This window comes from Leptodactylus fuscus, chromosome 5 (assembly GCF_031893055.1).
Source record: "Leptodactylus fuscus isolate aLepFus1 chromosome 5, aLepFus1.hap2, whole genome shotgun sequence".
In the NCBI taxonomy this organism is placed as follows: domain Eukaryota; kingdom Metazoa; phylum Chordata; class Amphibia; order Anura; family Leptodactylidae; genus Leptodactylus; species Leptodactylus fuscus.
In genome coordinates, this window is record NC_134269.1 from 68,272,952 (window position 1) to 68,300,130 (window position 27,179).

At 39.4% G+C, this 27,179-nt stretch overlaps 1 protein-coding gene across 1 annotated transcript in view; it reads left to right on the forward strand.

Moving 5' to 3' along the window:
* The first annotated feature begins 371 nt into the window (after window positions 1-371).
* Window positions 372-27,179, forward strand: part of STRC (stereocilin) — a 49,794-nt gene continuing 22,986 nt past the window's right edge. Inside the window, exons 1-18 of the mRNA XM_075275816.1 lie at window positions 372-432; window positions 3,446-4,507; window positions 4,599-4,623; window positions 6,995-8,285; window positions 9,261-9,323; window positions 9,929-10,039; window positions 11,841-12,007; window positions 13,396-13,582; window positions 13,906-14,021; window positions 15,718-15,850; window positions 16,667-16,849; window positions 18,695-18,733; window positions 20,387-20,554; window positions 22,891-23,034; window positions 24,778-24,836; window positions 24,984-25,107; window positions 25,189-25,280; window positions 26,768-26,903. Coding sequence (XP_075131917.1) covers window positions 372-432; window positions 3,446-4,507; window positions 4,599-4,623; window positions 6,995-8,285; window positions 9,261-9,323; window positions 9,929-10,039; window positions 11,841-12,007; window positions 13,396-13,582; window positions 13,906-14,021; window positions 15,718-15,850; window positions 16,667-16,849; window positions 18,695-18,733; window positions 20,387-20,554; window positions 22,891-23,034; window positions 24,778-24,836; window positions 24,984-25,107; window positions 25,189-25,280; window positions 26,768-26,903 — 4,161 coding nt within the window. The remainder of the gene's footprint in view (window positions 433-3,445; window positions 4,508-4,598; window positions 4,624-6,994; window positions 8,286-9,260; window positions 9,324-9,928; window positions 10,040-11,840; window positions 12,008-13,395; window positions 13,583-13,905; window positions 14,022-15,717; window positions 15,851-16,666; window positions 16,850-18,694; window positions 18,734-20,386; window positions 20,555-22,890; window positions 23,035-24,777; window positions 24,837-24,983; window positions 25,108-25,188; window positions 25,281-26,767; window positions 26,904-27,179) is intronic.

The following is a 27,179-nucleotide window of genomic DNA, read 5'->3' on the forward strand; positions in this document are numbered from 1 at the left end:
CTTACAGACACACATTTCTAATAATTATTCGGATGTACAGGTTTTACTCTACAATATTTATTGTACCAAGTGCACACTTTCCCTGTCTTGTGTTTCACATGTCTAGTTAGTGGAAAGTGTAACCTGAGGACTGAGTGTAAATAATGGTTGTAACTCCAGAAACTGCATAGGTTAGGAAAGTTACTTGTCCTTGATGCTCAGATGACAGATCCTTCATGTCACATTACAGATCCAGTTTCTAAATGTGCATATTACATTGAAGATGACCCTTGGTTTGTAATAATCCAAAGCTGGGAGTTATGAACCTCTATGTCACATATGAAATCTTTCTCTTCTTTCCTACATTGGACTTCTGGTAGTGAACGCTGGATATGGCTACACAATTATTCTTTCTGTGGATGGTGCTGATGTTGCTGCCACTTAAAAGCCAAGGTAAAATATAATACGTCTCTGACTATTATTTAGTGCTACGTGTGATGTTTTGAGAAAAAGAAAAACTATTGATCAGGCGATTGATCGTGTTATAATGAATGGATTCAGATGTATGATTGTTAATAAGAGATTATCTCTTATATTTGGAAATTCATGATGGATTATTACCAGGGGTGTAACTTGAGGGGGTGCAGAGGGTGCAGTCACACTGGGGCCCAGGAGCTTTAGGGGGCCCATAAGCACTGGCATCAGTATTGAGATTGCAGCTTCCACTTGGCCCATAAGCCAAGGAGACCCTTAGCACATGTAACCATTACTGTCAAGAATTCGCTGTAGGGATGAGGTAGGGGGTCCCAGGCATAAGATTGCATCGGGCCCACGAGACTATAGTTACACCACCGATTATCACACTGACATTCAGTGACAGAAAAAGTGATATGGCATGGTTATATGGTAGTGAATAGTGACTTTTCTTTTTATTTCTTTGTCACTGTTCTATTTCTGTATCTAGGAAGGTAAAAACAGTGGATTTCATTCTATCTCACCACCTAGCCTTAAAATAGGCCATCAATTTTAGATCAACTGGGGTCCGACTGACACCCAGCAAGCCAGCTATTTTCTGGCATATGCAGCTGCTGTCATTTTTTGACATGGCATTGCTCTGTTGCTCACTAGCCGTACTTTTCTTTTCTTTTCTTTCTTTCTTTCTTTCTTTCTTTCTTTCTTTCTTTCTTTCTTTCTTTCTTTCTTTCTTTCTTTCTTTCCCCTCTTTTTATTACTTGCCATACTTTTTGTAGTGTAAGTTATCAATATTTCAGGGCTGTCATATAGACTTGAATGGAAGTCCAGCGAGTTAGCAGACATACCCCACCAATCTAAAATTGATGGCCTTTCTTAAAGGGGTTGTCCCATCTCAATGATCCTACCCATATTGGTAACTTATGTAAATTGAAGACTTTTCCTAAATATATTGCTTTAGAAATGTTGCTTTGTTTGCCTGCTATGTGAAATTATTCCTCCCATTGTTTACATAGCGTTGCTATAACCATGGACCTATCAGACAAGTGACGTCACTCACTGCTCTTGCCTACAGGACAATCTGTTCAGCTAATTGCAGTTTGCTGATAAAGCAGAGTCTTTTATCTCTCTATGTAAACACACAGATAACACTGAGTCTGTTATATACAAGCATCTGCATATTATCTGACCTGCAGAAGTTTTGTGATACTGCAGTATCCTGTTCAGCAGGAGTGGGGCAGGGGGAGAAATACAGGAAGTGAGAAGAGGAGACTGCAGGCAGAGTGGTGAAACAAATTGATGGGAAAACTCCTTTAAAAATAGACCATTCATTTTGTAAAGGTGGATAATTTTATTAAAGTTAAATACAAACAAATCTATTTTTACTCAAAATCAAGGAATAACCAAATACAAAAGCAAATACATAAAATTAGATATCGTTATCCACCTCTGCTGAGATCCTCTGCTATGATGGACCTTGAAAACAAAGCAATGGAGAAACGCCTAGTAGGAGTTACTCTTTATATATGTTTATACAGATATATTTTATATCAGGGACAAAAACTAGATTATATTACTATCGGTAATTGCTGTTAGCTGGGACTGGACAGTAGTAATAGTAACTTGCTTTTCACAAAGAATGTAGTCATCATATTTAATAGTGTATAATTTGAGTGTGAGCTTGTTGGATGTTATATAGTCATAAAAAATCTAAGAAAGCAAATAGTGTGACCATTTTGCATAGCAGTATACTGTTAATTTTCAGATCATCATCATTGAACATCAATAAATAGTTGCATTTATAATGTTTTCCATACATAGCACATTACATTGATGATAGCAGGTCAATTGTTTTGTTTTTTAAATTTATACTTTATTAAATTTATTATTTTAATATATTTTATTAATATTAAATTTCATTTAAATAAAATTTTAAGTGGTTTTCTTAGAATGCCAGTAAAATAATAAATCGAGTAAGCCCTCGTTCACATCTGCATCAGTAATCCGTTCGATGTAGTCCGCATGTGGACCCCCCGAACAGATTACCGAACGCATTTGCAAGCAGTGTGCAGTGAAAGCACACGGACCCCCTAGACTATAATGGGGTCCGTGTGCTTGCTGCGAGATCTCTGCAGGGACCATGCGGACAGGAAAGTATTTCACAATCTACTTTCCTGTCTGCATGACTTATGTGGGCAGCACGCAGCAAGCACACGGACCCCGTTATAGTCTATGGGGTCCTGTGCTTTTACTGTACACTACTTGCAAATACATTTGGTAGTCCATTCGGGGGGTCCCTAAGCAGACTCCCCAAACGCAGATGTGAACCAAGGATAATACTCACTTTACCAATTCTCTGCTGCTCCCGCAATTACTTTTTGATACAGCTGACTACAGCGAAAACCATTGATAGTGGTGACCTAGTGACTTAAGTGGCGCCTTGTGCCATCACTGATCATGTATGGGTTTTTTTAACAGATTTTTATTGATTTTCAAATTCATCAAACAAGCAAAAACATATACTTTATCTTACAAAAGCATAGCACTTAACAAAGTATGACGTTTTTTGAGATATTACCTAACCATTCAGGACATCCCTCGTGGACCAGTGGTTTGATATTTTTTTTAGCAAGCCAAGCTTTTGAGAAAAAAAAGTATTGAACAGGGTTTGGGTTTTTTTTTGTTTGTTTTGTTTTTTTTAAAAAAACATGATTTTTGCATTATTGAGAAAAGCAGAAGACGAGCAGAAGCAGAATTCATATAGTGCTGGCTTATATACTCTGTGCCATCCTGCTCACACCTAGAATTTAACTAATGCTTAGAAAAGTGGTCACTGCTATAGTATCGTATATGGCTGAATTCACACCTTGGCTGTGGTGTAAGCATGAACCATGGAAAAATCTTGCAATGTATATAAGAACACTATTGCATAGGTCTGGGGCATATATATTTCTCTTTATAATGTAGATGATATTTGTGTTTTTGACTAATACAGAGAGTGAAGTATTAGAACGAAATAATTTTGAAAAGATCCTTTCTATCTGGAAGTTGAAATTGAGGCCTCCTCCTTCTGTTGTGTCAAATGTCAAGGCAAAACTAAATGCTGCCGATATACAAACTATACTGGATAAAATGACACTTAAGTTTGGATCACTATGGACTACACCGGACCAAGCCCCATCATTATTTATTTCTCCAAAAAACAAAGTAAAACAAAACCGCCTGTCTGAATTTTTGCACAATATTTCAGCATATTTGCAGAATCAAGAACCCCATGAGCGAGAAGCTGAACGATGGGACAATCTCGTCAACCAGTTTCTCCAGATTCCAGCAGAGAGGTCTTCTGCACTACCTCTCATAAAGCTTCAGGATTTTCTTGTCTCTCTAAGAGGAAGTCAGAATTGGAACGTTCTGCTAAGCTTCATACAGAGCATCTTTAAGTCAATAAGTAGCAGCCAAGATGCTATTCAACTTTTGGGACAGAACTGGGAAATTCTCAGCGGGCTGCTAGATACGCTGTTTCAAGCCTTTCTAAGTGGTACCTTAACTCAGACCAGTACGACACTTAGAGGAGTTTTATGCTCCCTTATGGGTTACCAGAACTGTGGTTTTCTCCCAAATCAGTTTGTTAGGCTCCTGCTACCATATGAGGCCAATAACTGGAGACCAGTAGTAAATGTACAGTCGGGAAGCTCGGTTACACATGGAAATTATAGGCCTTTTAGCATGTTGGCTGAATCCTTAAAAAACAAACATTCGAACTCCAGTAGACCAAGTCCTGGGCCAACACAAGAAGACGTACAAAATGTCTTAGAAATATTATATCGGTCCAGGGAAAAGGAAAAAGGAAACAAAGCTGCTGACTCAGATAGAGCTGCGGAGGATGCTGTTTGGGATGTATTAGAAGACCTGCGCTACAGTGTTATGAAAAGGATGGAGAGGTCTGTATATGACAACCTGAATAGGAAAGTTTCCCGCATGGCCGGGACACTGATGCACAGGGTGTCTTCAGTCATTGGAATACCTCATGCTGATCAGAATGGAAGATGCTCAGTGGGTAAGTCAATAGGAAGCTGAGCATCAAAAATACTGCTATTGCTGTTTATCGAGCTCAGAAGCTTACAGTCAATGTTTTCTCTATTTCACAGGTAACCTGCAACAGTTACTCTTGTGGTAAGTTTGATAGACAACATTTCACAGATTTTTTATAGTGTTCTTCAGTGTTCTCCATATGGCAGATATGACTCGTCAATGATAAATGACAATGCTGTGTACTTATCTTTCTCTGTTTGATAAGGTGGTGAGGAACCTTCACACCCCCAAAAGGTTCAATCCAAAATAAAGAAAAATATCCAAAGCTTTTATTGTAAAAACCTAACAGTGCGTGTGAAGAAAGCCTTGTTAGAGAGGAGAATAAAGCTTATGTACTTATGTAGGCTTACAGATCACTGCCAAAAATAAGGCAACTGTTACTCTAAAGAACAGAACACTGATGTGTAAAAAGAAAATGTAACTTTTATCAGTACAACTGTAAAATATATATCATACCACCAATGCCAGGTAGAATTATGGTACCAAAACCCTACAACAGGACAAAACTATATTAATTTACAAAAACCTGACAAAACTCTCTCAATATATATATATTAAAAAATACCCATACAGACGTAATTCGAAAGAAAAAAAATAATATGTATAACCGGACCCCCAAATATACAATAAGTCAAACAGGCGGTCCATAATTATGTCATCAATATCATCTTGGTCAGACGGTTCAGGCAGAGGAGTATATAATGATATATATTTGTTTTTCAGACTTTTCTCAGAAAAAAATAAATGTGCAATTCACATATAAACGTATTTCAAAGCATATATTGCTAAGGTACAAAAGTCTATGTATGATGTTCCATGTCTTTTAACCACTTCCGGACCACCCATAGACTATATACGTCCGGGAAGTGGTTGCCTTGTTCTGACAGGACGTACCTGTACATCCAGTCAGAACAAAGCAGCTGCACAGAGATCGTGTAGCTGCTTTCACTAGGAGCTGGCTGTAACTTCAGCCGGAGCTCCCAGAGAGAAGACAGGGCAGATTTATTACCTCCCCTGCCTTCTCGATTGCTGTGTATACAGCGCTCAATGAGCACTGTATACACAGCTATGGACGCTGCCATAATTCAGCTGCCCTCTGACCCGGCGGACACGTGATCCGCCGGGAGCAGAGTCTTACCAGAGCTGCTGGGTCCTACAGGACCCCAGATCAGCTCAGTAAGCTGTATATACAGTGTGCAGGAGGCTGGATTCCTCCTGTATCTGAGGTTAAATGTACCAGCCCCAGTTATAGGAGAAATCAGCCTCCAGTACAAAAAAATAAGTGATCAGATGTCCCCAAAGGTCTCTTATCACCTTATGGGGACACAATCTGAAAAAAATAAAATAAAATAAAAATATAATAAAAAAGTTTAAAAAAAATGTAAATAAAATAATAATAAAAAATAAATAAATAATACGCTAATAAAACGCCGTTATTAAAGGTTATAGCCCCACCCCTGACGACACCATACAAAGTAAAAATTACCGTAACATAGAGGAAAAACTATATTATAAAGTTTTTCAGTGACACTTTGTGTTATTAAATTTAAAAAAAAAAAAATTGAAAACCAGACACAATTTCCCTCCTATTATGTTTAGATTTTCCCAGATATAAAAAAAATTAAAACACATTCGAAAATAAAGATAACATAAAAATAAAGCCCTATGTGTCCCCGAAAAAAGACACAAAAATTAGTTGACTGAGATATACGGGAAAAATGTTACAGCCCTCAAAACCGCACATACAAAATAAACCTAAAATGTGTCTGGTCCAGGACCACAAATTGGCCCAGTACTGAAGTGGTTAAAGGGGTTCTCTGCTTTGGACAACTCCTACTTGTTTTAAGAGCCTCCGTCTTAACAATGTGCTTATCACCAAGTGTCCCCCTTCTGTGACCTTGGGGCCCATATACTTTGGGAAACACTACACATTGCTCAACTTAGTAGCTTGTCTGTGTAATATAGGAAAGGAGAAGACCTCCAGAGCTAGAGATGATATTTGTAACCATTCTCAACCCTGACCTTGCGATGAGGATCTACAACAACCCCTGTAATGTGAGGAATAAATTCATCTGAATTTATATATGGAACATAAAAGACTATTAGGCTAAGACCCCATGATGCAGAAACTCAGCTTTTTTTTGTTTCAGATTTTGTTGCGGTTGTTTGACCCAAAACCAATAATGACTACAAAAGGAATGGGAAATCTATAAAAAATAATTGTACTTCTCTCTTCTGCTCAATCCACTTCTGACTTTGGCTCAAACAAAATCTGCAGCAAAAAAGCTGCATCTCTGCAACGTGGGGGGTTAAGATCACTTAGAAACCCTGCTGTTATGTTTATGATTATATATATTTGTATCCCTTTTATGTAAGCCTGTTCCATTTTAGTAGGTATTTGAGAGCTTTAATTAAGAAAAAATATAATTACCTGTTTTTCTTTTATACATAGGGGCATAAAGCACAATATTACTTGGAATACCCAGTCTCTTGGATTTACATCTGCTGGTTTCCCATCTACTCCTCCTATCCTGACATGCAATAAGCCTGCCAGGAACACTTTGCCTACAGCACATAACTTTACAAAGAGGTCACATACAGATTTTTGGGAAGAGCCACAATCATATACTGAAGTATTGGAGGCCGTATGCAATGACACAATTCCAGGGTTGCCAGGTGTCTCTAACTTTACAGTGTTTCTGTATTGTAATGTATATAATGCCACAGGATACTCTGTAGACACATCATATGATCTCCAGGCCGCCTGCTCTGATGCCGCTTGGTACCTAGCATCCATGGAAGAAGACTCTTTTTGGGTATGGGTGTGCAGGGAATATTTCCCACTTGAATTTAATGTCACTGTTTGCAAAAACACATCATTCCCTATACACAATGAAGAATCCACATTAATGGCAGACCTATGTACTACTGTGTACAATGGCTCCGAGGCAATCAGAGAACTGAGGAACAACATCCGGTGTTCAGATATTTGGCAGGGAGTAGCCATGAACCCCAAGTCTCTGAAAACATGTCTGTTTGAGAATAAAACAATTATGATGGAGAAACTGTGCAGTAATGACTCCTTATCTGGTCTGTCAGAAGACAGTAGAGCATGGGTGTCAAGGCTTTGTAATAGACAGATGCTAAGAACAAACAGAACTAGATATATGTGCAATTTCAAGACATGGGACAGCAACATGTTCAGCAATGTTACTTTAGTGGAAGAATGTAAGGAGATAAATATTCAAGATTTTACAGATCTTGTGTGCAGGAACGCCTCTCTGTATTTTGCCCTGAAATCTGCTCACCCTTGGATAGTGGATCAATGTTGGAAAAATATTTCATTGGATGACAAATGCTTCCTTCAGAGACTTGCAGATGTTCTCCCACTGTCCTCAAGCTTTAATTCCTCACAATTATGTAAAAATCCTATCACTTACATCATAGGCCTGATTTCTCAGCTCTCCCAGTGTGACAGTGAATCCTCCGGCTGGGCTTCAAATGTACAGTATCTACTTAAGGTCCTGGATTTTCTCTTCTCTCTCTCAGACTCGGAGCAGATAGGTAAGGAAACAAGGGATAGACTTGGAGAGGCCATTCTCCTCTCTAGCCTGCTGGATAATAGCTCTTTCTGGACTTCTTTCAAGATGAACTCCACAGTCAGTATCCTGCAGACCGTCCAATTGTATCTAGAAAGAGAGAACAGTGGCTCTGACAAAGAAGATCTCCTTAGCTGCTTTAGTGTGAGTTATCTTTTTACATTTGCTGTATGTGTTCATGTGTCTAGTTCATGTGTCCATGTTTCTAGCATATTCCTATTAGGAAAGTGAAATAAGCCACCATAAGTGACATTGGATACCCCAATACGCATTACTTAGTTGACGGGCCGTGACAAAAATTGGGTTTGGCCAGAATGCATGTACTGTGTATGACCATATTTAAAGCAAAGTTGCTCAAGAGGACTCCAAATGGAGAGTTATTCTGCTGTCTATAAAGTCCCTTGTGACGACCCTGGGCGAGATCAGTGTGCTTTCTGTGTTTTTCCCGGATATTACACTAACCCATTCATTTCTATTGGCCAATGCACACGATTGTGAATTCCAATAGAACAGGTTCTATTCTGTTCAGTGTTTGCATAACGGAGTCCCCCATAGAAGCCCATGGAAGACTAAAAACCCAAGACGGCGCACTGTACTTCGTTTGACATCAGAGTGCCGTCCGTATTTGTGGATAAGATAGGGACATCATTAGATGTCTCATGTCTTCACAAACTCGGATCACACACTGATGACACACTGTCCGTATTTGCGGACATACAGCATTGATGCTGAAGACTCACTGATGACACACTGTTCGTTAAAAAGGAACTCTGATTACTAGTTTGCGGACCACAAAATACACATGATCGTCTGCAACTAGCCTAAGGCTAAGTTCACACCTGCACCTGAAGACCGTAGGGGGATTTTGTTCCCCATTCCAATTGAAAAATGTGGAGAGGAAAGTGCTGCAAGTAGCGCTTTTTTCTCTGCATTTTTCACTCGCTTTGGGCAAAAACAGAGCAGAAACCCAGCGGACCCTATTACAGTCAATGAGATCTACAGGTTTCCGTGTGTAACCACTTTTTTGTAGGTGGTCTAGGTTTACGGTCAGTGTGAATTAAGTTTTTGGTATTTTTTCATGTATCTATTTCATTTAATGTATTTATTTTTGTCTGACAGCCTGTACTATGGGACCTTATCCAGAAGGAGGAAAATGCCACTGCATTTGAAATTCTCCTCCAGGTATTGTGCGTATAGACTGGAAATGTGTCAGCAGAAAATATTGTGAAATCAAGTTTTATGTTAAACATATCAATTAATTTTTGGTAACGCTATAGTTAAAACAAATCCTAAAGATCATGGTTACTGAGCCAAATAATATTATCAGCACACAGATGATCACAGATCCTCTATTATATATGTAGATAAGACACAGAAGACACCAGTCTCAGTAGGTGATTTTACATTTTATCTGCTCTACTGTCTGGACAATGACCTCTGCACAGGTCATGTCTAGAATACTCTCTTAAAGAAGTCCATGGGGTTAGCATGTAGTAATACAGAGGTACAATAAAGGCCCCAGGCAATTCAGTTGGTACAGTATTCAGTTATAATGTTAGATATTTGCCATCTACTATAAACTGGCAGATCAATGGGGGCATTTTCCAGCTGTCCTTTGGAGAAATACCTTAAAATATATTTGATCTGTTGGACAGCAGGAAGATGAACATATAAGAATAAATGGTTCCAAAAGTGGTCAAGTGGTTATATTTTATTATGTTTGTTCACATCAATCTGCTTCTGGTTCCACCGTTTGGATATTAATGCATGGCACATTTTTATGCCAGGAATATCTTCAAATGCCTCGAGAAGGTTTCCAAAAGGTTCTCTTATCGGCAGAAAATGATGCAGTCGAGCGATTTATCTCATTGATGCATCGATCATGGCCAAGAATTCAGGTGAGTGAGTAGCACAAATGTACTGTACACTGTGGATGGCAGGATAAAGGGAGTTTGGAAACCTATAACCTATGGCAGTGTCATTTATTGGCAAACAGATTTTTTGTCATATTATATAGTTAATATTTCAGCTACACCTAGACTTACAGAGTACATCATAAGATAAACTGGCTTAAGAGCATGAAGAACACTCCTAGTACGTTTGTGTATTTGTTAACTTTCATCTTGGATATCTGACGGAAAATTAAGTATACTAGCTCTTGTTTGAAGTTGCCACTTTAATGTTTCTATGACTATCAATTAAACAACTTTACCTGGGTTGGCAAAGCCTATCAAAATTTCAAGGCACGGACCCAAACAGAGACCTGCCTCATCATTCAATTAAGTATAGGTGGGGTATTTAAACCCTGAAGAACTTAAAGGGGTTGGCCAGGCTTAAATTTTATTTTTTTAATTAGGCTGAGGGAGATGAAAAAATAAGAAAAAAAATGTACTCACCTGTCCCAAGTGCTCCGGTGTCCTTCCAGCGCGGTCCTGTCCTGCTGCTTGGCTATCTCTTCCCATGTCCTTTCCTCTGAAGTCATTGATTGGCCTCAAGCAGTCAAGTGACTGCTGAGGTCAATCAGTGGCTTCTGGAAGAGACCCGGGCACATTACAGATAGTGACATCCCATGTCCTTCACTGAGGTCACTGATTGGCCTAAGCGGTCACGTACGTTGGGGACTTTCACTGGAAGAAAACATTGGAGCTACAGGACTGAACCGCACTGGGAGGTAGCGTATCACTGGGGACTGGTATTTGCGGGTTTTTCTCGCCTCCCTTGATCTAATTAAAAAATAAAATTTTAGCCTGGACAACCCTTTTAAGTCTTTTGGTTGTGATTGTCTAGTGCAAGTGGGCTGAGAGAAGAACTAGTTTTCTACTGATCTCCTGGTTTACCCAATTGACTTCTGACTTAGAATTGGCTTTGACTTCTTGGATTCAACTCTTTGGCTTGTATTTTGTTGGAATACTCATTTTAGCTATTACTTACACTACTCATACAACCTTGGCTAGTTTCTTACTCCCTTTGTCCTCCTATAGGTACCGTAACTGGTTTTGTTCTTTATTTTGCTATTGCACCTGTTTTCTGACACTCCTTGTTTTCATGACCTGGGCCCCCAGGCGACCAAGTCCATCCTGACTTGTAGTGGACTCTGGTGAAAATATCAGGGGTGCTTTAGATTCTACACTCTATAATGGTGTTTGACAACTGGTATTAGCTTACTAGCAGAATTCTGACCTCATCCATTCATAGGGCCTTTCAGGGAATACTTCTTCCTGGGAGTTGAAAGTTGCAACTCCTTACAATATCTTTGAAAAACTGAAGTATGATAATATGGCTTCCAGTGGTCTAGTATTGGATTTGAGTGGCATATTCATTTGGATTCATCTTAATGCTCTGAACATTCAGACTCCAAATGTATGAAGAGAAGAGCAGCGACTGCAGAACTCTTATAACTATCCTGAAAATGATAAGATGGGCTTTCTATTGGCAACATCAGCAGAAGTCATAGATCAGTCATATCTCCAGCAGCTTTGTAAGGGACATTCGAAAGTATAACTGTAGTCCTAGCAGGTCTTCTATCAAAAACTTAATTGTAAATCTATATATTTGTTGATGATACTCAGTATCTGAAGTGTAAAACCTATTATAAGTGGTTAGCTATATTGTGGCAAAATATCTTATCTTCAAATAATACATCATCTTCATTGCCTATGAGACAAGCACCTAAACTATTGTCTATTCCAATCTGTCTAGATGAGTCGACCTGATGAAAGAGGTTTGGAGACCTTGACTTCAATGGTCATTCAGAAGTTTCCACTGCTAACACCTCAAATATTTGTGGATCTCTCCCAGTTTATACCTTTCATGTCGATATCTGACATTGTGAGCTTCCCAATATCTCTTCTGGCCAACCAGAGTGTGTAAGTAAGAGATTCTTATATTAGGTATTAACAATGGGTTCTTGATCTAGAATTGCTGCCTGCTTCTTCACATCTACACACAATAGTTTTTTGTTTCTATTCTTTCTCTTGCCCTTATGTCTTAGTTGATTGATTGTGGCCGTAAACCTTTAATGTTTGTTAGGCACATGCTTGTTTGGCTGACATCTATACTCCTGATGTCCCCATAAACCATACTTGCTCAATTTAGCGTTATTAGTGTTATGATAGGGGAAAGATAAGGAAGCAGCTGCGTTTACGATCCATGCTCCCATTGAAATCAATGGGAGCGTATACGGCCCGCAAAATCTCACACGGCGTATACATGCCAGGTCACACAGCACGTTACTCCATGTGAATGGGCCCTATCTGTTTATCTCCCCTGAGAAAAAAAGGATAAAGATTGTAAATTCAACACAATCAGTCCTTAATTCCATCAACATCATTAGTCAGGGGACAATTGGGACACCCCCTACACATCAAATAGTTAGACATCACTACTGAATAGTGGGTATGGCTGACATTAACCTAATGTGAAAGGGATACACTTTTTTTTAGTACAAAGTGCATTTGACTCCATATCCACCTCAAAATCCTGACCAAAAAGACGGCTCCCATTGATTTCAATGGGAGTCGGTCAGTTCTTCTTTCCGGGAGCTGTTTTTCCGGCTCCCGGAAAAAAAGAAGCAACATGCTCATTCTTTAGGCCGATTCGCCTCGTAATTCGGCCTGAAGACACTCCCTCCTCCCGACTAGGCCCATTCATTGGGCCTAATCCGGAGCGGAGTGCGCGACTGATGTCGGCACAGTGCACCGGCATTCAGTCACGGCTACCCATTTTTTGGTCCAGAACCTGAGGCGGCCTCCACCTTAGGTTCCGGTCCAAAAAACCCAGTGTGAACTTACCCTAAGGGGCCATGTTCTTTTTAAGCTAGGGCCCCACTTTGCATGCGTTAAATTTTGGCTAATTCCATCCAAGCATTACAGTAAAGAATCCACAGCATAAACGCTGTGACTTTAAAATCCGTTGCATTTTTGTAAATTGCAGCATAGGAAACGTTGGCATTTTTTATATAGGTATAAAAGGGACAAAACGTCCGCAGAGGAAAATTCTTTGGATTTTCGCTGAAAAAAATGCAATGCATTTCCGCCTCAAACTTTTTTGCAGCGCTTTTTTGCTGCAGCTCGCTATGTGGGACCTTGACCTAAAGGGGTTTCTCAGGATAACTGGAAATGCCAGGGATGCCTGGGGTAGTGTAAAAAAAAAGAACTGCTTGTACGTCACCCTTTTAATTCATTAACATATGGGGGAAATGTACTCGGTGAAAATAGCCCCTGTGGATGTGCTGACAAGTAATCCTTTGTTCTAGATTAGATGCAATAAAAATTCACAGTCAAGAAATGAAGGTGACTCAGAAGCGAGCATTTGCAAAACATTTCCTGCAAGCTGACATGTTTGGTGATGTCCCATCATGGCCACCACAATTTCTAAGGTCTATTCAACCTCTTCTCCCATACCTGCCATTTTGCCACTTTGTACAGCTCGACGCCAATCAGGTTTGTTCTTCTTTAGTGATAATACGCACATACATATTGTGGAGGTCACATAGAAGTAATACGTATATGTCAGTGCGTCTTTGACAAGCAATAACAGTAACACTGTACAAACATGCACACTGCCATGTAATATTTATAGGATCTGGCTACGTGCCCTATTAATTCTCACCCTGTGATTATAATGTGATAGAAGTCATGACAGCACATTTGACTGATGCATTATACATAGGATTATTGTGTTAGGGAAGTGTACAAATGCAGAATAATAGAGACGCTAGCTGGCTACTGACAGTTGTACTAATCATTTCCTTTGTGCCGCTCAGATTAAATTGCTGGCAGATGGCTGGAAAGATGTGAACCTGGGGATGATACAAGGCCGATACGTGGCACAAAGCCTTATGAACACAAGCCAAGATATAGATGTAGTCAAAGTACAGAGGTTTGTACATCCCAGTTAGACTTGGAATCCTAATACTTCAGACACTTCCATTATTATGGCGTAACTAGGAGCTCTTGGAGCCTGATGCAAAATCTGTACCGGGGCCACCATTTACCATGTGCTATGTATAATACTGGTAACTTAGTATGTGGTAATAAGACCTTTGGGCCCCCTTGGTCTCCAGGGCCTAGCAGAGACTGCTACCTCTGCACCCCCTTATGGCTAGGCACCTACCAATAGTCATATATTTCCTTACTATGTACTTAGACACTGTATAATAGGCAACAGTAAAACATATTTATAGACAGAGTTTCTAACCTGTTGGAACTATTTGATATCTCTATATAACACATCCAGATAAAAAATGCTGGTAAGTAACAGAAAATTTTTCGGAACTAATAATAGAAATATTCAACAGGATCAATATTTTGTAGTTTATACTAATACTAGGTCTCTATGCACTTGTGTGTTTTGTTAGTATATAGCTGTGTTTTTGACTGTATATGGCTGCGTAAGTGTAATGACTCTTCAGCAGGCATCTTTCTTTCAACCATCAACCAACTTCTATCTAACGTGTATAGCCACGTTTTAGACTTTTACCCTAGCTATGGATATGATACTGAAGGCTATCACAGGTAACACTCAAAATGTTTGTTTAATCCCTTTCCGACATTCACCATAATAATATGGCAGTTGTGGTGACTAGAGATGAGCGAGTACTGTTCGGATCAGCCGATCCGAACAGCACGCATGCATTGAAATGAATGGAAGCACCTGGTACTTCCGCTTTGACATCGGCCGGCCGCTTAATCCCCCGCGTGCCGGCCACGGTCATTTCAATGCGTGCGTGCTGTTCGGATTGGCTGATCCGAACAGTACTCGCTCATCTCTAGTGGTGACTTAAAGGCGTTGTCCCACGAAATAAAGTGATAGGACCTTTCTCACACTCCACATTCTTTTTTTATGTAGATTGTGAGCACCACAATGTACATTTTTTTTTCCCCTATCAGTATGTCTTTTTTGTAATATGGGATGGAAATCTATGCAAACACGGGGAGAATATACAAACTCCTTGCAGGTGGTTTTTTGCACTTGGCAGGATTTGAACACCAGGACGCCAGCACTGCAAAGCTGCAGTGCTAACCACTGAGCCACTGTGTAGCCCCTCACACTCCCCATTCAACCTGACTGCAGCCAGGCTGAATATGGGCAGGACTGCATGACAGTCGGCAATCCTATTGACTTCAATGGGAGTGCCGGAGATAGCCAAAGTACAGCACTCAGTTATCTCCTGCACTCTCATTCACTTCAAGTGCTCTCATTGACACTTTATCACCAATGGTTGTCAGAGTCCTCTGTGATTGTTGCAGGAATTAACCCTTGATGTGCCTTTTTCCAATATAGTGAGTGGCAATCCATTTCCACGACAGCCAGGAGCCTATTGAAGGCTCTCAGACCTGTCATTACTGTATTTCTATTACAGGCTGCTTCTACTGCTGCTATGTTATACTTGTACTATTGCCTGTATCAACACAACAGTTTCAAAGACACTTTAGTTTCAAAGAACTACAACAGTATAGGCCGCCTATGGCAGCATGTAATAGAAATAAAGTAATGGCGATCCTTCCATTTCAACTTGTTATGTGCATTAATATGCTAGTTTTTTTTTAAATTCATACATTAAATGCTTTTGCAGACTTGGTCATCTCATTTGTTACTTGACATATGAAGACCTGCAACATTTCCAGCCTTTCCACTACCCACTAGGAACAGTGGAGACAAAGCTGCTTGAATGTGTTTCACAGAGAACACTTTCCCATCGTGGACGGGTAAGTAGTCATAGTAGGATATATTGCTTTATGAATTATTGCATCTATTTAGTCATAGCTATTCTACTTTTAATGCATCACTTTTAATACTATTCATAAAAATTATTTCTAAGCTCCCTACATGCAGGGCTATTGCTTCTTGGCAAAACTTGGATGGGTTTCTGGATAAGCAAACTAGCTAGGAAAGGGCAATAATACTCATTAATTCCACTATCATTTATGATGTAGCATATTGTCCTCTTGAGTCCAGCAACATACTGAGTCGCTTTATGCTCCACCAGGTGATGATATGATGATATATCACAGCGATATGCCAGTATCCCTTTTATCTAACCAACTTGTCATTGCACCATGTTATCAGCTACACTTGCTGTGGTATCCAACAACCAACAACAGGCAAATAAATCCAACATGGCAGATCAGTCTTTCCACAGATTTCTGTCTTTGGTCAACATCTGTTGATCATGTTTGTTTCACAAAAAACTTTGACAATTGGGAGAAAATGATCTAAAGGCCTTCTTCTCCATCCTTAATCTGTCGTATATGGCCAACTTTACAGTGGTGGGGGAAGTCATGTAGAAGTAAATTTAAAACAAAATCCTCTCCTATAACTATATCTACAATCTAATATGTGTACTTTCTTTCTAGTACTAATATGTTCTAACTTTATATGGTTCCATATACCATATTTTTGGGGAACATTTTGTAAACGATGTGAATAGTATATGGTGTATGATATGACTTATAATTCCATCCATTTGTATTATATCATTATTGATTCTATGCGTTATGTGATGTATTATATTTGCTTTTCAGCTGGCTTACTCTTTAGTGAGTCTACTGAGAAGGGCTAATTTACAGACATTGGATTTTAGTGAGTTGAGCAGATGGAGAAGTCTCCTTCCTGAAATGGGAATCACGTTCTTCCAGTCACTTCCAAAGAATTATGTTACCTCTCTACTTCCTCAGCTACGAGCATCTGATCTTTCTAATGCCCAGGTAAGGTGGTGGTTAGTAATCCTGGGGTTAGATATTCACATTCTTGAATTGTTTGGTTTAATATACTTATTTAAAATTTTGCATTATATTTGTATGAATTTTTATGAATTAAATGCTATGAATTTTATTACTTTAAGGGCTAGTTCACACGGGGCCAATGGAGCTGATTTTGACGGCATATTTCACCTCAAAATCCTCCTCCATACAATGGAGCCCTATGTGAAACGCTAGCCTTCAATTTTCCACTATCGGATTTTTGCCGCTAGTGGAAAAAAGAAGCGAGCTGCCCTTTCTTCAGGCAGTTTCCACGGCGCGGTGAGCCGTGTCTTCCGCCTGGCGGCAGCAACCTCCCGAGCAGGGGCGTAACTACTGCCATAGCAACAGAGGCAGCTGCCACAGGGCCCGGAACATTATGGGCTTAGCGACAGCCGCAACCGCTGCATTTTTTTTTTCTTAATAGGTCGTTACCGGCTGGAGTTACTCCAGCTGGTAACGGGTCCTATTTACTTACTGGTAAGTAACAACGCGGCACCCACAAAGACTATCATTATACTCGTCGGTCTTTTCAGACCCCCGAGTATAATGAGCAGAGGCCCACATCACTCTCGGTGCTAAAATCCGCCCTTATCCCCCCGTGTGAACTAGCCCTCATCCTCTAATGTCTAGTGTAATGTACAGGATACACTGACTTTATTTCATTGGGTCTTGTATTAGAGCAGCAGACTTTATACACTGCTGCTCTAATACAAGACCCACTGGATACACTGGAATATACTGGGTGCATTGGAATACACTGGAATATACTGGAATACACTGGGATATACTGGGATATACTGGAATATACTGGGTCCATTGGAATACACTGGAATATACTGTATACACTGAAATATACTGGATACACTGGAATATACTGGATACACTGGAATACACTGGAATATACTGGATACACTGGAATATACTGGATACACTGGAAAATGAGGCCGTTGTCTTCCTTGTATTTCTTCACGCCTGCTGAATATATACACCAGTATTTTTCACCAAAAATTGTCAGAACAGTCAATAATAAATTTGGCACAACCCTCAAAAGTGGTTCGGCCGTGCTCCTTCAAGAGTGCTGAACGTGTTACAGACAAAGGATAAATTGTGATGAACATCTTTCATAAATAATGTAACATTCCCTTGTGGAAGACTTAATACCTAAAATGTAAAGCACATCCCTGGCAATATATGCTAATGTGTTTTGTCGTCTAATCTGCTGTAGATATTTTGGCAGATTTCACCTTCTATATTAAATCCAGGAATACGCCACAACCTCTATGTTACAGAATCTCTATGGATTTTCTCCTGGGTATAAATGAATTTTGCACATTATGCTGTGAATATGGCATAACAGTGGTCCAGGAACAAGATCTTACCTCTCTTAGTTAATAACATTAGCATTTTTTAATTACATAAAAATAGGGTTTTAGGCTATTTTAACATAATGGATTTCAATGTGAAATATATTTTTCCTCTGCAAAAGCCCAAGACTGACTCTCAAATTACTGCTGCAAATGTGCCCTGGATTTACATTTTGCACTGGTGTCATTTAGTGGTGATAATCTTTGTGTTTTCCACCCAATATACGGTAAGTGACTTGCCTATATCTGTGGCAAATTTCTTCTGTTTCAGCATCAAAAATCTGCCATGGAAAATTTCTGATGCATATGAAACTCCTTTCACATGTATGGTATTTTAAATGGAATTTGTTGAGAATTTGCACCAAAATCTGTGTGAAAATTCTGCTGTGTAAATATAGCCTAATATTTTCCCATAAAATTAAGTTTTCTTTTTCATTTCTTCCAGGCATTATCAATACTCACTAACATTACCTCAACCTTTAATGTAAGTTTTGAATGCTAGGATATGATTTATATGTTTGTAAATTTTAACTGGTGAGGATTTCTGTTTCCTCAGTTATTTCTGTCTTCATCCATCTGTGACCAACTATGTCCAAAATATATCTATACATATGTACACTGTTTAAAGGGATTGTCCAGGAATATTTTTATTTTTAGTCCTATACTTGAGACAGGCAATTATATGTGAGCAGTACGGGCTACCCAGCGGCCCCTACTCTGATCAACTGTACAGGGCCAGTTCTGGAACCCATACTATATATAACACAGGGCCAGAAGCAGTTTCCTCTGTGCCCTGTGTAGTGACTGGGTGCTGGTATTGTAGCTCAGTTCCCATTGATTTTAAAATCCATATTCCTGTACAACCCCTTTAAATAGGACCTTTCATGTCCTCGGGCACCTACGGTTTTATATTCTGCTAGAAAGCAGATTTTCCTGTTATATGCCCTGGTGCAAGAGATATTGATGCCCTTACCGATATCTATTCACCATCAGAAGGGTGTTCCTGACAGTGTAGTTGGGAACACCCTTCCTGATAGTACTGTCCATAGTGCTGTACTGTCAGAGGGGCATTCATTACTGCCCAGGAATGATGGTGAGCGGTGAGGAACTTGCCCATAGACTAGTACTGGGGGGGTGTTCCTCACCTCATAGCATTATGGCTGGGCGTAAGGAACGCTCCCTCTCACAGTACAGAGCTATAGACAGTACTATCAGGAGGGTCATTCCTCACAGCCCAGCTAGACTGTCAGGAACGCTCTGACGGTGAAGAGATATCAGTAAGGGCAACGATATCTCTTGCACTGGGACACGTAATGGGAAAGCCAACAGTACGCTGAATTCAGCACACTGTTGGCTTTCGAGCGGTATATAAAACCATAGGTGCCCAAAGACATGAAAAGTCATCTTTAAGGTTAGGAAGTGCTCAACGAAGTATGGCATTGATGTACAGACCGTACAGTCTATGCTGGACTTCCATGTTTCATGCATGTCACACATCTGTCTGTAGAAGTATTGGATCATGATATGAAGCTATAAGAATAAATATAGTATACTCCAATATACTATACTCCAATAGTTTATTCTTATAAACTGGAAGGAAACACAGATTTCTAGCAGATCAGAATGTGTTGTAGTAATAGATTTACAATTTACAATTATCTCTTATGACAAAATTCACTGGAGCTTTCCACAAAACCACTTGAAATACACTAAAATCTGGAGGCTGTATGTGACAAATGGAGTGCCTGCAGCTCTGTACTATAGAGCCCTAAGCACTCTATGGGATGCCATATAGTGCGCTGTATGGAGTCTTACTAACAAGCTATTCTCAAGAAACAAAGGAATCTGACTCTGAACTCTGAATGCTCCTTTATGAAATAGGAGGCTTATAGAGGTGTAATGGGATCCTATACAATATATTAGAGCTCTATAAAATTATGGGCTTTATGGAGCCTTAATATTCTTTCCTATATCAATAAATGCTACAGGATAGATCTGTAAAAATAGTCTTCTTACATCTCACCTTATATTTTTCCTAATATGCTGGTGATGCCTATTGAAAACATATTCTGTGTTAAAACAATATGACTAGCTGTATTTTGACTTTCTGGTAAAAATAATGCATATTATTTCGTAGGTTGCAGAGCAGGTGATTTGTGACCTGCACTCCCTGCTTCCCGTTCTCAGCCCAGAACACTTGCGTTCTCTCTCCACCTCTTTATTAGCCAAAGCTTGCCATTGTCTACGACCTTCGCTGCCTCTACTGACGTCTGCTCAAAAAGCGGCTTTAATGCAGTCATTAAGGGTATGTTTACCCCATATCATAAATGCCTATATGGAACATACATACAAGTTTCTATCTCAGCCCAAGTACTTTATTCACGTCAGTACTTCTTTATATATGTGTTATATGATTCTGAGTGAGTGAGTGAGTGAGATAGAGCCAGTTATAGAGAAGATTCTCCTGTATTTACTGTGTGCAGTGTAGGGCAACTACTCTCCAACCACTAGCTGCAAACTACAGATAAAGACTGCTAAAAAATGCAAAGTATAAGTTATATAATAGCCAGTGTTACCTCTCATGTACACACATGAAGTCACCTGAAACGACCGGCACGCTTTATGTGATAAGTGCAACAAGGTTCATGAACACATCACTGGTACATGAATCCTCATCAGGTAACTAATATCTTACGCCATGAAATAAATTATCCTAAATATTTGGTAACATTCCAAAGAGTCAAATGAAGCATTTAAATCCTAAAGCTAAAAATGTGAGAGAATCCAAATACCGTGACATTCATTTTAGACAATATTTAAATACTATACTATACAATGTGAAAATACTATATAGATATGTGTCAGGTCTGGCTAAATCTGCATGTAAGATACAGTCCTATGAAAAAGTTTGGGCACCCCTATTAATCTTAATCATTTTTAGTTCTAAATATTTTGGTATTTGCAACAGCCATTTCAGTTTGATATATCTAATAACTGATGGACACAGTAATATTTCAGGATTGAAATGAGGTTTATTGTACTAACAGAAAATGCGCAATATGCATTAAACCAAAATTTGACCGGTGCAAAAGTATGGGCACCTCAACAGAAAAGTGACATTAATATTTAGTACATCCTCCTTTTGCAAAGATAACAGCCTCTAGTCGCTTCCTGTAGCTTTTAATCAGTTCCTGGATCCTGGATGAAGGTATTTTGGACAAACAATTCAAGTTCAGTTAAGTTAGATGGTCGCCGAGCATGGACAGCCCGCTTCAAATCATCCCACAGATGTTCAATGATATTCAGGTCTGGGGACTGGGATGGCCATTCCAGAACATTGTAATTGTTCCTCTGCATGAATGCCTGAGTTGATTTGGAGCAGTGTTTTGGATCATTGTCTTGCTGAAATATCCATCCCCGGCGTAACTTCAACTTCGTCACTGATTCTTGAACATTATTCTCAAGAATCTGCTGATACTGAGTGGAATCCATGCGACCCTCAACTTTAACAAGATTCCCGATGCCGGCATTGGCCACACAGCCCCAAAGCATGATGGAACCTCCACCAAATTTTACAGTGGGTAGCATGTGTTTTTCTTGGAATGCTGTTTCTTTTTGGACGCCATGCATAACGCCTTTTTTTATAACCAAACAACTCCATTTTTGTTTCCAAAATGAAGCTGCCTTGTCCAAATGTGCTTTTTCATACCTCAGGCAACTCTATTTGTGGCGTACGTGCAGAAACGGCTTCTTTCTCATCACTCTCCCATACAGCTTCTATTTGTGCAAAGTGCGCTGTATAGTTGACCGATGCACAGTGACACCATCTGCAGCAAGATGATGCTGCAGCTCTTTGGAGGTGGTCTGTGGATTGTCCTTGACTGTTCTCACCATTCTTCTTCTCTGCCTTTCTGATATTTTTCTTGGCCTGCCACTTCTGGGCTTAACAAGAACTGTCCCTGTGGTCTTCCATTTCCTTACTATGTTCCTCACAGTGGAAACTGACAGGTTAAATCTCTGAGACAGCTTTTTGTATCCTTCCGCTGAACAACTATGTTGAACAATCTTTGTTTTCAGATCATTTGAGAGTTGTTTTGAGTAGCCCATGATGCCACTCTTCAGAGGAGAGTCAAATAGTAGAACAACTTGCAATTGGCCACCTTAAATACCTTTTCTCATGATTGGATACACCTGGCTATGAAGTTCAAAGCTCACTGAGGTTACAAAACCAATTTTGTGCTTCAGTAAGTCAGTAAAAAGTAGTTAGGAGTATTCAAATCAATAAAATGATAAGGGTGCCCATACTTTTGCACCGGTCAAATTTTGGTTTAATGCATATTGCGCATTTTCTGTTAGTACAATAAACCTCATTTCAATCCTGAAATATTACTGTGTCCATCAGTTATTAGATATATCAAACTGAAATGGCTGTTGCAAACACCAAAATATTTAGAACTAAAAATGATTAAGATTAATAGGGGTGCCCAAACTTTTTCATAGGACTGTATGCTAGTGTTCTTACTACACTTATAAAATAATCATAAAGTTATGTTATGTTGCTTGCTAGACTTAGGTTAGATCTCAAAATTCCAAATATTTCTTTTGTTTTGTATAAATGTTGTTTTATTCTTATTAATGTAGAGACATATCCAAGATGTTGAACTCTGGCCTGAGCACTTCTCATGTCTTCTTCCCTTTGCACCATTGAAGCTGTTACATTTGGATACACAGATACTTCTCCGGAATATGAGCCTGTATGGAGAAGTTGCCTGGATGCCACAGCAGGTACCAGCCTGGATACAATTGTATTCACTTCTCAGATGACAGCAGGACGAGATATATTGTACAGGGTTTGCTGAATTATTCTCATTCACTGACCACAAACAAACATCTTCTAGATAGTGAAGAATTGAAAAATAAAGCAGATTAGAAAGTTTCAGATCTTTTTATGTTCACAGAATTTAAGCATTATTAACACCAAAAAAATGTAATGTTAAATCACAAATTAACCCCTGGTGTAAAATGTACAGCAACTGTAAAGTTTAGGTACAAGAAAGTGCCATATGTGTGCATCATTCTGGTCATGTGGGTACAGGAGCTGTGCTCAGACGCTGACTGCTGAAGTCTCTCTAATTGACACTTGATGACACTGATCGCAATTATTTAACACCTAAGTTGCCACAGTCAATAGCGACTGTTGCATCTAAGACACTGATCATACCCTCTTCAATGAGAGCACATGAGCCTAAAATGTTGCTTTGGCCTGACAATAGTCCCTCTGGCAGTCATCTTGCTACATCTATTAGGCTTTGCCAGAAACAGGGCCTAATAGGTTACCTAGCAATGTTTACATCACAGGTATAATACACTAATGTTCCCAGGTACTGCACTGTATTATACTAGTGACTGAGCCACCTGATATAATTGAAATTGTCAAGTATACATCAAAAAGCAAGATCTCACATGGCTCCATTGCTGTCAAAATAAAACATATATTAATGTAATGTGTTAACATAATAAAAAGCACAATTGTTTCCGATCAGCTTTTTCTAGGATTTATATTAAAAATAGTAAATGGTTGCTAGAATAAAAAGATTGCAAAAAAAAATAATAAATCAAAAAGTCCTGACCAAATCCATTCATAAAACACGTGTTCAGCTTTTACACTGAAGGTCTCTAAGGACCTTAGTTATTGACATGGATCACAAAAGTGACATTTCTTCTATGCAGTATTGTATATATTTACATAATAGTTGTCCATGTACTAGTATATGTTGTAGAAAATTGTATATCTAGATGTACTTACAGTATATGCAGGGCCTCTTCTAGGTTACCTGCTGCCTGAGGCAAAAGTTAAAATGCAACCCACTCCCCCTTCTGTTAGAATGTTCCTTCCACAGGGGCCACATGGTGGCTCAGTGGTTAGCACTGCTGCCTTGCAGCTCTGGAGTCCTGGTGTTCAAATCCCACCAAGGGCAAAACCATCTGCAAGGAGTTTGTATGTTCTCCCCATGTTTGCATGGATTTCCATCCCATATTCTAAAGACATACTGATAGGGAAAAAAACGTACATTGTGAGCTCTATGTGGGGCTCACAATCTACATGAAAAAAAAGGATTTCCCTTCCACGGATAATAAAATAAGCCTTTCTGCTGGTTACCCTCATTCTGAGGTGGAAGTCTGCCTTATTTTCACTTCATATTCCGCCATGTGAACGAGCCCTAATATTCTGCCACATGTAATAGCCTCCCAGATATTGGATAATAATGCCCCCATAAGTAATGTGTGTCCCGTAATAAGTAATTATTATAAGTAATAATTACCTGTGGGGGACACTATTGCTGTGATAGTGCTCTAATAGCATTCCCCAAAGGTAATAGTTTCCCCTCAGAAACTCTGTGTGAACATAGCCTAATGATGATGAGGGATAGGATAGCCACATTCTTTCCGTTGCCCTGATCGTTCATTTTCTAGAATATTAAATTGAATGAGTGTAATGTATCGCTGTAATGTTATTTTTTGGAACAGACTCAATTCCTTTGGAGGAAGATTCAAGCTGGTGCAAATCTAACCAAGAATACAATCCTGTAAGTCTATGTGTAATGAGAAAAGATAACCTCCAGGAGGAGCACTGAACATTGAGAATAAATGCAACACAACCTTGTTGTGTAATGTGAGGCTTATCTGTAGGCTAGGGTTACAATCACATTGTAATATCTTTTCCCTGTTAATAGCAGCCTTGGAACCCTGGCTAATGGGATTGAATGTGACAATCTACAGCAACTTAATACCCTGTCGGAAATCAGAGATGTGGTTAAGTATCTCCAAGGGATCCCTAGTGGTCTGCGAAAAAGTCTTGTAAGAAGTGCACTTTGGTTAAAAAATATGGCTACGTTTTCAGATTTCATTCATTAAGATTTCTCTATATATCTTTTATAGAGGAAGTGCATCTTGGAGGAGATTCAAAAGCGCCCTGAGCTTTCCTGGGAAGACACAGGTTGGATGGGACCTGAATTCATCACTGATCTTCCGTAGGTGCATAACACCAGTAGTAAGGCCATAAGATACAAAAACTTGGTGCTTAGTCATTAAAAAGTATAATACAGGTTATTTACATCAGAACTAACTGCTTAATAAACTTCTGCTGAAATACTGATTCCTAGAAAGAGGTCTCAAGTGCTGTCACAAAACTTTTGAGGTGTCAAAATAAAGTTTTTATTGTTGAGTACAGGTGCTGAACCTCACTGATCACCAAAATAAAAAGGTTCAAAAGCTTCTTTATGTACCGTGCCCCTCTACAAGGACAAGTTTGCACTCTGCTCTTCAATATAAAAATGGCAGAAACCCGATAGACACCTGACGGACCCCATTATAGTCCGGGTGTCAGCGAGTAACCGCTGTTTTAGTGGACGAGCTCTCCCCTGGCAGATCCAAATGATGGAGAGCCCAGTGCAATTGTTAACTTAGTCTTAGATTACTAGCAGATTCCTGGCATGGTAATAGTGAAGGCTGATGGGGTATATTAAGCAGTACTTTTTAGGTAATCCATTATTGTTATCATTTTAGTTTGGGAGATTCTAAGGAATTCATGGGAGGAGTGATGGTTCCCTTTTCTCTTGCCTTCTGCGCTTCTTTACTTTGTATTATTTTAATATATGTGTAACGTAAAGGGATTTTCCCATCTCAGGATTTTACTTGCCCTCCTGTCTCCTCTCCCCTCCACTTCCTGGTTTTTAGCTCAATCCAGCAATATGCTTTGTGCTTGTTATAAACTGCAATTACCTGTGGATTTACATACAGAGATAACAGATGAACTGATCAGGAAACCTTCTTAGTCCTTATCAGAGTTCACCAACTGAAAACAATAAGCATTAAGACAAGAGAAGAAAATATAGGTGGCTGGGAACAAGGACTGAGCTATCAGTCCATCCAGAGAGGTGTTCTGTAACCTAGGCAATGAGCTATAAACACTAAGGACACATATTCAGCTGTATCTGACAAACGGAACAGATTAAGTAAAACATTGTAGCTTAAGCTACAAGTTTAAGGCCGAGACCCCATGTGATGGAAACACTGCGAATTGCCAGTGGCAGAAACGTCGTGGGAAAAATCGTGGCGTATTACAGTACAGGCAGAGTGGATGAGATTCTAGCGTATCTCATTCCCACTTTGCAGTAAAAAGCGCCGTGTGGACACGCCGCGATTTCCAAAAACAGCACAGTTTTGAAAATCACAGCATGTCAATTATACCTATGGAAAGTCCACGGAGGAAAACTCAGAACTTTCTGTTTAAAGCAGTGTGGGAAGAACCATGGCGCTTTCCCGCTGCAGTTTTGCCTGCAGTGCTTTATTTCTGCAGGATGGAGCCTTAGCCTAAATATGGATCCTAAGCCTTAGCCTAAATCCTGGAGTTGGGAATACCCTTTTAATGCTGAGTGCCACTGTATAATCTAGTTAATGTGATGTTATAATAATACCCAAAGTGCCTTATGAAAATTATTATTCTATATTTTTCCAGAGTAAAACTAATTGATAGACTTTCTAATGAATCGGTGAAGTTATTCCTGGAACATGCTCATAAGTACCCAACAAGTTTCATGGAGCTACCCTCTCATAAGAAGTCTATATTGGCTCAGAGAGCTCTGCATATCTTGGTGAGGGAGTCTTACAGGTCTATTGGCTGTATATGTGTATAGAGAAATGAAATTATTTGATTTTTCTTTGTGATAATGACTTAGCAAAATATCATGGCTGTATATTTACAAGGACTCTGTCACCAGGTTTGGGGCCCCTAAAACCACCAGTAAGCTGTTGTGCAACTGGGATTTAGGACTAGAGATGAGCGAACAGTGAAATATTCAAGATTCGATATTCGTTTAGAGTAGAGCCTCAATATTCGACTACTCGATCGAATATCGAATCCCATTATA